Source organism: Mycteria americana, chromosome 6 (genome assembly GCF_035582795.1).
Source record: "Mycteria americana isolate JAX WOST 10 ecotype Jacksonville Zoo and Gardens chromosome 6, USCA_MyAme_1.0, whole genome shotgun sequence".
NCBI classification, from domain to species: domain Eukaryota; kingdom Metazoa; phylum Chordata; class Aves; order Ciconiiformes; family Ciconiidae; genus Mycteria; species Mycteria americana.
The window spans coordinates 17841483-17854288 of NC_134370.1; the positions used below are offsets into that span (position 1 = coordinate 17841483).

At 35.6% G+C, this 12806-nt stretch overlaps 1 protein-coding gene across 1 annotated transcript in view; it reads left to right on the plus strand.

Annotated features, from left to right (window-relative positions):
• Positions 1 to 12806, plus strand: part of KNDC1 (kinase non-catalytic C-lobe domain containing 1) — a 65218-nt gene that overhangs the window by 16351 nt on the left and 36061 nt on the right. Inside the window, exons 4-6 of the mRNA XM_075504089.1 lie at positions 8437 to 8583; positions 10814 to 10931; positions 11282 to 12300. Coding sequence (XP_075360204.1) covers positions 8437 to 8583; positions 10814 to 10931; positions 11282 to 12300 — 1284 coding nt within the window. The remainder of the gene's footprint in view (positions 1 to 8436; positions 8584 to 10813; positions 10932 to 11281; positions 12301 to 12806) is intronic.

A 12806-nucleotide genomic window follows, 5' to 3' on the forward strand; every position in this document is an offset into this window, starting at 1 on the left:
TGCCTACAGGGATAAATTGTGTTAGTTTAATTAAGTGATAAATGAATTACCTGTAGCAGGTAACTTAAAAGTAGGGAGGTTAATGGCTGATAAATCATAAGGAGAGTTGTGACACATGAAACACAGTTTCAAAGGGAGTTTAAAAAAAAAAAATCATAGTGTTCAAGAAGCTTTAGAGATAAATTGTGTCTAACTTTTGCTATCTAACCTCTGAGGTCTCCAGCAGTTTTATTGCAATGTTCTTCCTTGCCTGTCATAATTACACTTCTGCAGTCCTGCAGGAGAGGAGTCAATTGGTGTGCTATTCATTTGTGTTGGGGTGCTGATCTTTGTGATTAAGGGAGCCTGAAAATGGGATGGAAGTGTAAGAAACCTGTTCTTAATTTGTGTCCTCACCCTGCAAACACGAGTAATTTTATGCACGTAGCAATGCTTAAATTTGGTCAAGCTTCTGTGTATGTTCCTCTTCGTGTGACTTCTTAAAGTGAAATGAATGTTTACAAAGGTGGCTGCCAGTGGCTCAAGATACATCTTAGTCTTCACTACAATAGTTAAGGTAACAGATTCCTGAAACTATTTTGAGGTCCAGTTGAAAAGTTCGTATTTCTGACTTTTTTTTTTCCCCCCTTCCTTTCTTTCTGGGTGTAGCTCTGGATTGACAATAGTGGTTTCAAATTAATTACTACTATAGATGCTGGCAATTTAGTCTATGGACAGCAGTCACCTGTGTTTTACATAGCCATATGGAAAGCCAAAACATATGGCTGTTAAAATAAAGTGTTTGCAGGTAGCATAGAGACTTCTGTAAACCTATTGTATGATTATTTTTTTAAACAAATATGTGTCTCCTCAAAGAAGATCTCAAAAAAAACTGAAAAGAGACTTGTATACAGCAGCCTAAGGAGGTGATTAGAAGTGAGTCAAAAAGTATGCAAAAAGCTTGCAAAAGTCTGAAAAACTAGCAATTTTTTTCCAAATCTATCAAAACACAGAAATGCTGCCCAAAGTCTGCAATGATTGCAGATGAACAAGATACAAAAGAGTTTTTCAAAGAAAGCCATGGCAGAAAAACTGTTTAGTTTTTTTTAACCCGTTTTCATCTTCTAGGACCTTCAGGAGGTTCTTACATTGCAACTCTTCTTTATGAGGAATTATCCAAAATTTGGCTCAAATAAGGGTATCAGAATAGACTAGTGACCAAGTTAACGAAATTAGCAGTAAAATAAATTTCCAGGACCAGATGGTGAAACAGCATTCATAAAAGAAGCAATTAGTTGGAGTAATATTCTTTAGCCTGGAAGAGAATGCCCTGAAGGAGAAGTTATGCTAGAAATCTGTGAAGTATGCCATGGTGGCAGCCATAGAGCGAGTATTTGCCAGCACTCATAAATGAAGAAGTAGGTGGCAACAATGAGATGAACACAGGTGGATGCAAACAAGAGAAAATACTTCTTTGTTATGCAGTAAGCTGTGGAAATTCTTGCTGCAAAACATAGATGCAAAAAGATTGCATGTGGATAAAGCTTAGACAAATTCATGGAGATAAAACAGTTGTCATGAACCATTACAAACAGGAAGCCCGCTACTACAGAACAGTGAGATTAGAGTGATGTGCTAGGTAGAGTTCCTCAGTTTAAACTGAATGATATAAATAGAGGTCACAAGAAACCAAAACATAGTAAAATGTAGGGGCTAGACAACATTCAGTCATCGTATGTGTGATACATGCTCTTTCCAAGTGCAATTAGATTTTACTTGATTCGTTTCTCCTTATGTTGTAGCATTGCTTTTTAGATTATTGTGTCTATAAAGCCTTGCTTGTGTTTTGTGATGTAAATTGATCACCTGACGTTCGCCTAAGAACGTATTAAAACTTGAAAGCTTTCACTTAGTTGTTAGATAAATTAAAAGGCAATTTGAGAGTTGAAATACCTGCAAGCTTCAGCTGTGAATGGATCATTTGAGAAAATCTGACCTGTAGCTGCATTTTTGTGCCCATTTTTTTTTAGAATTCTTTTGGGGAAGAATTTTTGCAGACAAAGCTAAGTAGCAACTGTAGTTAGAAGGGACAAACTGCAAGTATAGCTTTGGTTGAAAATGTTGTTTTTCCAGCATTTGCTACCAATTCAAGTTAGAGTATATGTTTTGTGAATAGTCTGCAGTGGTTTAGCACTTCTGGCACATTCTGCAGACTAATTATCTACACATCCAAAGTGCCAAATGAATAAAAAGCTAATACTTAATACAGCACTTTCCAGTAATTACAGTTATGCAGAAAGGTGTTTAGTCCCTTTGTAATGAAGGAAAGTATTAAAAATAATAGGCCTATTTCCCTTTCATTTTGTTGCTGAAGAATATTACTCTCTGACTTTCTTTTGCATAAAAATAGTGCATTTTAGAGTGAGTACGTTGAAAAACGACATAGGTAAATATTAAATGTTTTCTCCCAATAGTAATTTTCTCAAGCATTAGCTTGAATTTGTTTATAAAACTTTGAGTTTTATAACACTGAAGCTTTCATTTATGGAACCTTTAAATGCTTTGAATTGTGGAAAGGGTGGAAACATCTATATATGTGCAGCAATCTCAATAAAAAAAGAGAAAACTGCAAGGTAAAATAAGGGTCAGCTATGAATGTCAAAACCAAGAATTGTTTTACACTATTCCCGTAGCTTATCATTTAGTCAGAAATATTTTCCAGGAAGTATTAGTTCTGTTATGGTCTGTCTTTTTCAGTTCTGCTGAAGACCTACATTTCTGAACTCAGTGAAATCTCAATACAAAATGTAAATGGTCATTATTCATAATTGCAATATGCTAAATGCTTATGCAGTCAGTATTCAAAAGTTCTTTTGTCAGCTTTTTTCTGTAGTGTTTGTCTGCAAGTATGAGTTCCTATAGAAGCTTAGTTCTTTAGCCCTGCCAAGCAGTAATACAACAGAGCCTCTGTCACACTCTGTGTGTAGGCTTGGAGCTTTTACTTCCTCTCCTGATCTTTCGATTTGCAGATTTTAAAACTAGAGCGGATCATTACTGTTCTCTGATTTCACTTCCTATAGTGTGAAATGGTCATAAAATGGCATGCAGCAAGCCAAATAACTTTTGATTGGAACTGACAGAAGCTTTTTTGAATATATTTCACTCATGATACAAAATTTTAACATGATGGCAGAAGCTGTCCTCTCCCTTGGTAAGTGCTTCCAGTACTTAGCATGAATGGTCTAAAAATATGTACTAGCTTCACCTTTTGAATTTTTATCTGTTTTTCTTTTTTTTTTTTTTTTTTTTAACTTTTGAGTCTTGTTATGCCTTTGTCTTGGAAACCACTCTAGTATTAGAAGTTATCCTGATTTGAAGCTACTCGTATGATTATGACCTTCACATTTTTCTTTGAAATACATGAGCTCCCTTAGCCTGTTGCTGAAAGGAAAACTTTCAGGACCTCAAATCATACTTGTGACTTTTCTCAAACATCTTTTCTTCGTGTTGCCATTTTGATTTTTAAAGGGCACTTTATTTCCATGATAGCCTTCCTAGTGATGCATATAACTATGTTTTTACCTACAATTCTTGTTAAGTTTGCTAACTTTAGGCTAAGAGTAGATGTACTCTCTAAGACCAAATCTGGAGATCCAGTTTCCTAATGTGACTTCCTCCCTTTCCTCCCATCGTTTTTGAAGCTGATTACCATAGTGCAGTCTTGCCAGCTCAGTCTGTGTATTTTTTTGTAACAAGTTACATTTAGTCTTTAAGTTAAAAGTCTCTGTAGGAATTGTGAAGAAGTTGTTCTGGTTGGTTGTTGGTTTTTGTTTTTTTTTTTCCTTTTGGATCTTTCTTGAAATGCATGCTATTTGTCAGCTATTCATATTATTATCCTGTAATGTAAAAGTTCCTATAACTCAAACTATTCTCCTTAGCTAGATTTAAAACAGGTGGGGTTTTTTTCAGAAACTAAGGAAATAAACCCCTCTTAATTCTTCAAGAAAACTCCTAACTACTAATATAGTACTAGTTTTTGCTTGTCTTCTAGGAGAAGAAGAAAAGTTGTTTGCTGCCCTTTCCTGTTTGTTTGTAATTCTCCTTATAACATACTAAAAAAACCTTAGCTTAATTGTTAGAGTGTTTGCATTGAGAACAGTCCCTTCTAGTGAACATTAGACATTTTATACTTATGAACTTGCTTTATTTATTGCATTTACCATCTTGCTCTCCTTTCCCAGAAAGTGAAATTTTCTTCCTAAGCCTAAACAGTGTGGTAAGTAGAAGCAGATTTGATGCATAAACTTGGGGAACGCCCCACCTAGTGGATGATCACAAACTCATTTTCTTATTGCTCCAGTTCACGCAGGAGACTTAAGGTTAAAGAAAAAGTTTAAAGAAAGTTAAAGAAAGTTTCAAACTGGAAAATTAAAGAAAGTTTCAAACATTAAAGTTTCAAACATGAAAGAAAGTTTCAAACTGGAAAAGACGTTGAAGTTGCCAATAAATGTTTTGTCATAAGAAATTAATTACAAGCTATGATGATTGAAATGGCTGTCTTCAAAACTGGCTTTCGTGGTTGTCAGAGGAAAGGAAGTATCTCAACAGAACAATTTTCTGTGTGGGGAAAAAAAAAATTTCTTTATTCAATATGAGACTGGCCTTTCCCTTGTACAAGAAAAGATACAGTGAACTTCTTTAAAACAGGACAGCAAAATGGGGTAGTAGAAGCCTGTCCACTCGCATCTCAAAGACTTGTGCTTTTAAAGGCAGACTAGGGGCTATGAGTTATACCCTACAGTGAGCAGAAATTATTAATTGGAAAAAGTGGGATGAGGTAATATGTTGCTCTGCTTTTCCTATTCCTGTGTCCTATAATGTCCACGTCCATCCTTGTGGATGAAGAAAATTTGTCAAAAGGAAAATTTTTTGTTCCCTTAAAGTTCCTCATCTTTCTGTCCTGCTTTTGGAGTTGGTATTTGAGTTGTATATAATGAGATTATATTCAAATATGCTTTCTTATTCTTCTGTATTATAAGAAATACTTTATTTCTTATAAATGTCGTACTGAGAGAAGACTAGATAAGCTCTTGTTTATTCTTATGCACTGTGTGTTTGGAATAGATGCTACATTCTGTAAATGAAATCAGATGCTGAGGAATCACACACATCTCTTGAGAGGCTTAAACATACAGGTAGTGTCCAAATGACAAAATAGCCTTGAAAGTGATGCCTGTAGACACATGCAAAATACCACTTTTGAAATTAACAAAAAAAAGAGGAGGCAGGAGCAAGAATCTCTACCATCCATATTGTAGTTCACCGAGTTTCCTGCCAAACAGGGAAAAAGAAATATGTCAAGTAAGTTGGCAACTTGACATAAACTGTTTTTAATTTTTACTTCATGGCTACAGCCTGTCTCTTCATGTGAGTTGTTAAGGACATGTCAAGTGTTACATTATCTGTTTCTGGAGGCTCAGTCTTAGTTGCTTTTTTCCCCTTCCCCCACTCCCTCAAGAATAAATGAGTAGATTAATTTTTTTTGCTGCTGCTGTCTTTGTTAGCATTAGCATTTCTATAAATAGAGAACTATACTGAATAAATAGAAGTGCGAGATTTGCTGATAGAGTACAAATGTAAAGTGTTGCTTACTTTTGCCACATGATGTAAAAGCACATAAACAATATATTGTCTTTCAAGTATCATCAGTGAAGCTTGGTGTCAGTTTTATAGCGGATGTTAGAGTCTAAAAGCAAATTTTCCTAATAAAGCAATTCTTCTACCCGTTCCTGATGTTAGGAGTGGTATAGGGAGGCTGAAACTGGTTATTCTGTTCAGAAGTACCTTCTGAATTCAAAGGTGTCCCCACGCTATATTGCATTATTTCATCTGGTGTTCTGACATTGCTTGGTCTGCATAGTGTACATCTATAACTTGTACACTACAATTTTTTTCCTCCAGTTCTTAGAGGAGTGATTAATTTCTTTCTTTAATAAAGTCAATTTGTGGAACAGAGGTGATGTCACTTGTTGCAGATCATATCAAATACATGGAATAACTTACTAATATTGAGTATATCAAACTGCCACAGTACAATGTTACATTTATACAAAAAGCTCTTTAAATAGGGTTGTATTATATTTTTAAGAGTTTGTCTTTGTTTCCTTGTTCTTTTTTAACTTTATGTTGAGTTTTCTGTTATACTATCCATTGAGAAATGCGAAATGACATGGCTCGCTAAACAGAGTATTTAATATCAAAGTAAAGGAATATGTTCTACACTCTACACTTCCTCTTCACTGTTCAAGAGCTTATGAAACAGTCTGAAGAAAAAAAAAAACCAACCAACTTAAAACCATCTTCATAAATTCTTGGATGTTGGGGAAGGAATTTTGGTTAAATTTCTTCCACACATTTTAATATAGTGAAGTATAAATCTAGATCCTCCCCGCCCCCGGCAGTTACTGGCCTTCAGTCTTGGGCAGGCTTAGAAACGTGTTAATTTATACCTGGTTAGTTTTATAGCAAGTTAACTTGTGCAGACTGTAAGACCATCATCCTCTAAACATTTATTAATAGGAGTTGTACTTCCTTTGTGAGTAGCTCTGTTAGTCCAGGGTGCAGTTCATTTTCTGCAGCTGAAATAAGTATGGGTGGGGGTAGTAGTAACTTCAGGAAGTATGAAGAAATAACTGTCTTCCCATCACCTTGTTAGTGGGTTATTTGCTCAGGCTTCGTAGTTTCATATCCTTTTGCCAATATAGTCTGGTTTATCTTACCAAAAAAAAAAATCATGCCAGTCTGTGAACAGTATTGTTGAGTAGGGCTACTGCCACTAAGTGGGTTATAGTAGCTTAATTGGGGAGGAAAGAAGCAACCCTTACTCTTGGAATAGATGACTGGCATTCATTCTTCTGCTAAATCAAAATAAAAATCGTAACAATTACTGTCTGAGTTCCTCTGAGATTCTCAAAAGAAAAACACAAAGTCTTCATTTACCTCTTCTGCTTAATGGTGAAGTTGTATAATAGTATAGAACTTGAACTGAAATTACTGCTTTGCAAAAAAAATTTTTGATCTTTCCTTTTTTTGGATCGGATGACATATGGTTTGTTTTTCTGACCTTTGTCCTAATCTTGATGTGTCCCAAGGGTAAGCTAAGACTTTGGATCCAGCAGTCAGCACTAGTTTATGCTTGCTTTGTTTGGGGGGTTGGGGCATGGAGGAGGAGGGAGAAGTGGAACTGTCCAAGCTACACACTCGCACACACACAGAGCTTCGTGACGAAGTAGTGTTGTACTCCACTTCATGGAGGTGCCCTGCCTCACTAGAGGGTAAATATATATGCATACCTGCAGAACAAGTCACCTCCTCTTCATACAATTTAGAGACAATAATACACCTTAATGAGAAAATGGGGGGCGCGGAGGGAGGAAATTACTTTTGACCTTAGAGTCAGTCTTCTTTCTAGGGTGAAAAATAGTAAAGCATACAGCAAATGCATTAGTACAGCCAGATTTAATGTACAAATCTGGTCATTCTTTTATTTATGTATGTATTTGTAAACCTGAGAGGACAGTGTTCAGTACACTTGAATTCCTGGCTGTATTGTATTGCCATTGAAATGTTTACACAAACTTGTACTTATAATCTTGCTTATAAATTTTACTGAATTGTGTTCTCTAAATGGAACGTAAAAATAAAATACAAGCCATCATGGATAAATTACCATTACTACTAAAGCAGATCTCAAAAGGTGTTTTTTCTTTTTTAAAGAAGCAGAAAACTTCTAAAATTAAGACATAGCTGTGTTGTGTGGCAAATCTAATGCATTAGCACTAGATTTAAGAAAGTTGTTGGCTCACCTCCATTTTTATTGGAGCTTGTCACGAGGTTGTGGGCTTTCAGAGAAGCAGAGGTGGCAAACGTGGAGTATTTCTTAAAATTCTTTCATAAGTGTCTTCAGAGACAAGTGATACTATGCTGTATTGTTTCTGCTTGCTTTCTTTATGTTTGATAGCACTTATAAACTACTGCTATATATAAAGTTTTTTGTCAAACTTTTTTTTTTCCCCTGCTAAAAGGAATGCTACTTCAGTCTCCCAGCATGCTTCCAACTTAAATATTACTTGCACACACACACAGGGGGCTGAGTTTTATATTTAACTGTAGCCAATGAACAATTGCAATACTGATTACTAGTGAGGAAGAAAAAAGGTTCTAGCTGGACCCCACAGGGTTATTTCTTTTTGTTTGCAACAAGCATATCCCCCAAAGCAGGACTGAAGCCCATTTTATTCCTCCTGTTTAAATTAAACCACCTTTCCAGTAAACTGTTACCTTGTAAGTTAAAAAATCAAAATAATGTAAGCTGTATCCCTTGTGATCTCAGAGCTTTTTTGGCAGGAGAGAGAGAATTGGTAGCATGTTTAATGCCTTTTTTTAAACTTCATGCAGGCACACATCTATTCTTTGGGTGCAACGTTGAAAGCAGCAATAGAATATATAGTAGAACCTGAGACAGAATCGGAATTTGGGCAAGATCTGCATACTCTACTGGAACAAATGCAAGAAGAGAATCCTGAAAATAGGCCAGATATTGAGGTAAAACAGTCCTACATAATTTTCTGCTTGAAAAAAGTGACAAAAATATTTCTGTATGTGTGCTCATTAATAGAGAGATGGTCTTTATATGTAATATGCTCAGATTTTGCAAGAAAGCTGAGGTTTTCCCAGACTCAGCAGAAATTCTTCTTTCTTCCTGCTGTAATGGAGATACAACCTGAAAAGTAGATGTAAATGTTTTACAGTGATTCAATTTTTAAGAAGGTTGGGTGAATACACTTGTGGATCTAAATTTTCTCATTAACTGTTTCTTCCTATTTAATATTTAGTTTACAGAGCAAGAGAGAGAGTCGTTAGAAGTAAGAGCACAGGCATTATGCTGTGAAATTTGTGTGGTGCCTCAAATGATGTTTGGATTCCATTTAAGAAGGGAATGGAGGGAGCCATGGCCCTGGAAACATCTGTTCCTTGGCATGTTCGAAGCAGTGTTGTTCAAAGCATTACTACTAGCTAGTTTTTCTGTAAATATATAAATGTTTAGTAGTATTTGATTAGATATCTTAATTGTTTTTGTATTTTATTCCATTTAGCCTCTTATTTTACCTTTAATTTTTAGAAAGAATTTGAAAAGATATAGGATTTTTCAATATTAAGTTTTCAAAGAATTTACATTCTAAATGCTGGTTACCAAATACAGTGTTATTTGGCATTGATGTGTGAAAGTTTAGCTTTAATGCATTGGTTTTGCAGACTTTTGGACTGTAGCCAGAGAACAACAGTTGTCCAAGTGTAACTTTTCTTGGATTTAGCTCTTCTGCTTCATCATAGTGCAACCTACTTTTCTGGGGTTTTGGTGGGGTTTTTTTTTGGGGGGGGGAGTGTTTGTTTTGGGGTTTTTTTGTTGTTTTTTTTTTTTTTTTTTTTTTCCCTGAGCTGATAGGGTATATTCTAAATGGTATAGCACCTATAATCAATACCTTGCAGAAAGAGTATTGCAACAGAAGAATGCATAGATTCATTTTTATAAAGCAAATAATACTGTCTCCCTGGTTGAGGACTGCCCAGGCAGGAGACCATTCCTGACATAGAGCCTACTTGATCAGCTCCTGTATTTCTATTCATTTACGTTCAAGCATAGTCAGGAAAGGGATTGTATAGCACTCCCTATCATCTCCAATTGGTCTATAGTCCCTGAAAGCTATTGCTGACTACTTACATCAGCCCGAAAATAGAGTGGGTCAAGGCTGGTCTAGGGTAATATATGAAGGTCGCTTTGTGACTATCTGTTCTCTTTTCCATTCCTTTTCTACCAGGCCCTTTCTTGGGTGGAAAGGAGTCGGGGGGAGCTTTATGGAGGGAAAACCCATACACTTTTCTAGGCTTTTCACTAGACTCCAGCACAGCTGGATACCTGTCTCACTCTTTCCTGTCCTTCCTCAATCTGATATGTGAACCAACAAAGCCATTTTCTTCCTTCCACTCGCAACAGCAGAAGAGCAGTTGAGCAGGTTAACGGGGGAAGTAAGAGCAGCTCCTCAGAGCTGTATGAGGTCTCATGAGTGTTTATCTAGGAACAGTTATTGAGGAAACAGTGGGATGGATTTGGAGAGGCAGCTCTCTTCTACTTCCTGCCCATGGTGACAGGTTTTTAAATGTGTGAATGTCTGCAGTTAATTGTGTGTGAGAGCAGTGCTAATGCCATCAAATGATGGTCAGGCTATAGATTAGAGATGTATAATACTATTTCTTCTTGTGATCTGATAATGATTGCTTTCTCTAATCGGGAATAGGGCTTTCTAGATATTCGTATTTTGCAGTTTTTAAAAGATTCAAGATTTACTTTTAATGTAATTTCGATAATAAAAACATTCATCATCCTGCCTATGTCGCTCAATTCAAGGGAATCACTGGCTGTTTAAAAAATAATCCATGCTCTAGCTTTTTATGTTTTCAGTATGTTATTCATAAAGGATAACACTTAAGATTATTAATTTTTATCAGTTGTTCGTAGTGTTCTAACTCTAGGCTAGAATTTGAACCGTATGAAATAATTTCATGATAGCCCATGGTAAAAATAAGAAATTAATTCATCCAAGTAATAGAAATACACATACATTATTTCAATAGAAATAATGAACAGTGCAACAAAGACATCCAGTGTAGCATCATATAAATTCAGATGTACTGTGTGAGTTAACATGATTCACTTTAGTCAAAATTCACAAATCTATTCATTATTAAGTAAGTATTTAACACTAATTTTCTCTAGAGCATTTTGTCATTATGTGAAGAAAAATTGAAGATTGCTTCATCAAGTAATATTTGTCGAAGCCTGTCTGCTGTTGGAAGAAGGGTTCTTTCAATTGAATCATTTGGTGCTTCTCAAGGTAACCTTAAAATGTATTTAGTCTAGAATTTTAGATTGCCTGACATATCTAATGATTTTTAAAATACTATGTTTGTGTACTTTCCTGTTATAGATTCCTTTCTAGATATTAAAAAGTCATTATTAAATATTTGTGGATTGGGGGTGGGGAGCAGGGAACATATAACTTTTAATGAACATTATTATATTTACAGTGTCCTTTATGATTAAAAATGACTTGTCCAGAAATAATTGTGTAACTTATTGAAGATGCGTAATAGCAGTGGCAGAAAAAGCAATATAAAGATTTATTAGGAAATATTAGAAGATTTAAATACACATTTAATATAAGCATCTGTCTTTTGCATCTAGATGTCTGTGATAACATGTGGAAGGGAAGAATGTGTCAGAGAAGTTTGGGATCTAAATTATATTTAAATGAGAAAAACAACATAGGTGATTCGTCTGCAGTGGAAGATGTGACAGCTACCTGTCATAAGGACTCTTCTGTAGTTACTATGGTGACTGGCAGAGAAAGTGGTTTAAAGGAAATGCAAATTGATCTGAATAATGAGAAAACTCAACATTCTCAACTTGCAACTCAAGCTACAAAGAGCAAAGAAGAGGACAAACATGCAGTGTATACTGACAGTTTTGCTAGTGTTGCTTTGGATATAAAATCATGTGTTATTGACCTGGAGAGAGATGCCATTTTTAAGAAAGGTTCTTTGAGAAAAATTAAAACCTTTTCAAAGCTACCACTTGAACCTGCAGATACAAATAACTTTTTTACTTCTGTAACCAACAGTGGACCACTAGCTAGGAAAAATCACATGCTAACACAAGAGTCACCACCTCTAGACAATAATAATGAGGTTGCTTTTTCAAAGGGAAATCTTAATTCATTTGCTATTAGTAGTCCACCAAAAATAGAACCAAAGAATCACCAGGTTAATGATCTTCATTTAGAAGCTCCATGTGTATGCACACAGGTGTCTGGCATGAATCTAGAAGAACATATGTCACTTATTAATGGTAAAAAGATAGGTTTTGCGTCATCTGATCACAAAGAAGACTGCTCTGATGCTACCTCTGAAATGCCAAATACGGCTGGTATGCTAAAAGGCCAAAATCGATCAATTGCTGGAGCAAGAATGCTAGACAATTACACAGCGTTGGAAGACTCTTCTGAAACTTTTCATGGGTCAAATGAAAATTCTTTACCACATTTTAACAAGATGGCTTCAGTGTTAACGACAAAACCCAGTGGAAACAGATATGGATCAAACCTAATTAGGTCTCCAGAATTAAGCAACGGTGCGATGAGTGCAAACAATAATGAAGATAATCTTTGTGGAGGCAGAGGGTCAGAAATCAAAAGTAATGAGCAGGTAGTAAAAATAAAGTCTTCATTATATAGTTGCTGTAGTCACTTATGTGGAGATGAAATGACTTAAATACTGTGTGATTGCTTCCCCCTTGCCCCCTTTAGCATCCTGGATTGCTAGTCTGCACACTTTAAGAGTTAATATTGGAAACATGGTGATCCTTTTTTCCTCTTTAAGAGTAAAGTGCTACAGTGAAGTTTATGCTATTGCAAAATCAACTTTCATTTAATTTTTTTTATAAATGGAGTATTCTCGCTAGTGTGTTAGAGCAGCATACTTAATAGTTGATTACATTTGTAAGAGAACATTACCAAAGCATATGTAGTCTTTTAACTCTTTACATTACTGTCAATGCATAAAGTTCACTACCTTGCAGTGGGCCTCCCAGGTGCTTATGAAAATTGCAGAGTTCCTGACTGTAAACCTGACCTCATTGAAATCAATGGCAATATCCCGTCTGCTTCAGGAGGTGAAAAGACTCCGCTTTTTTTTTTTTTAAATCTACATGT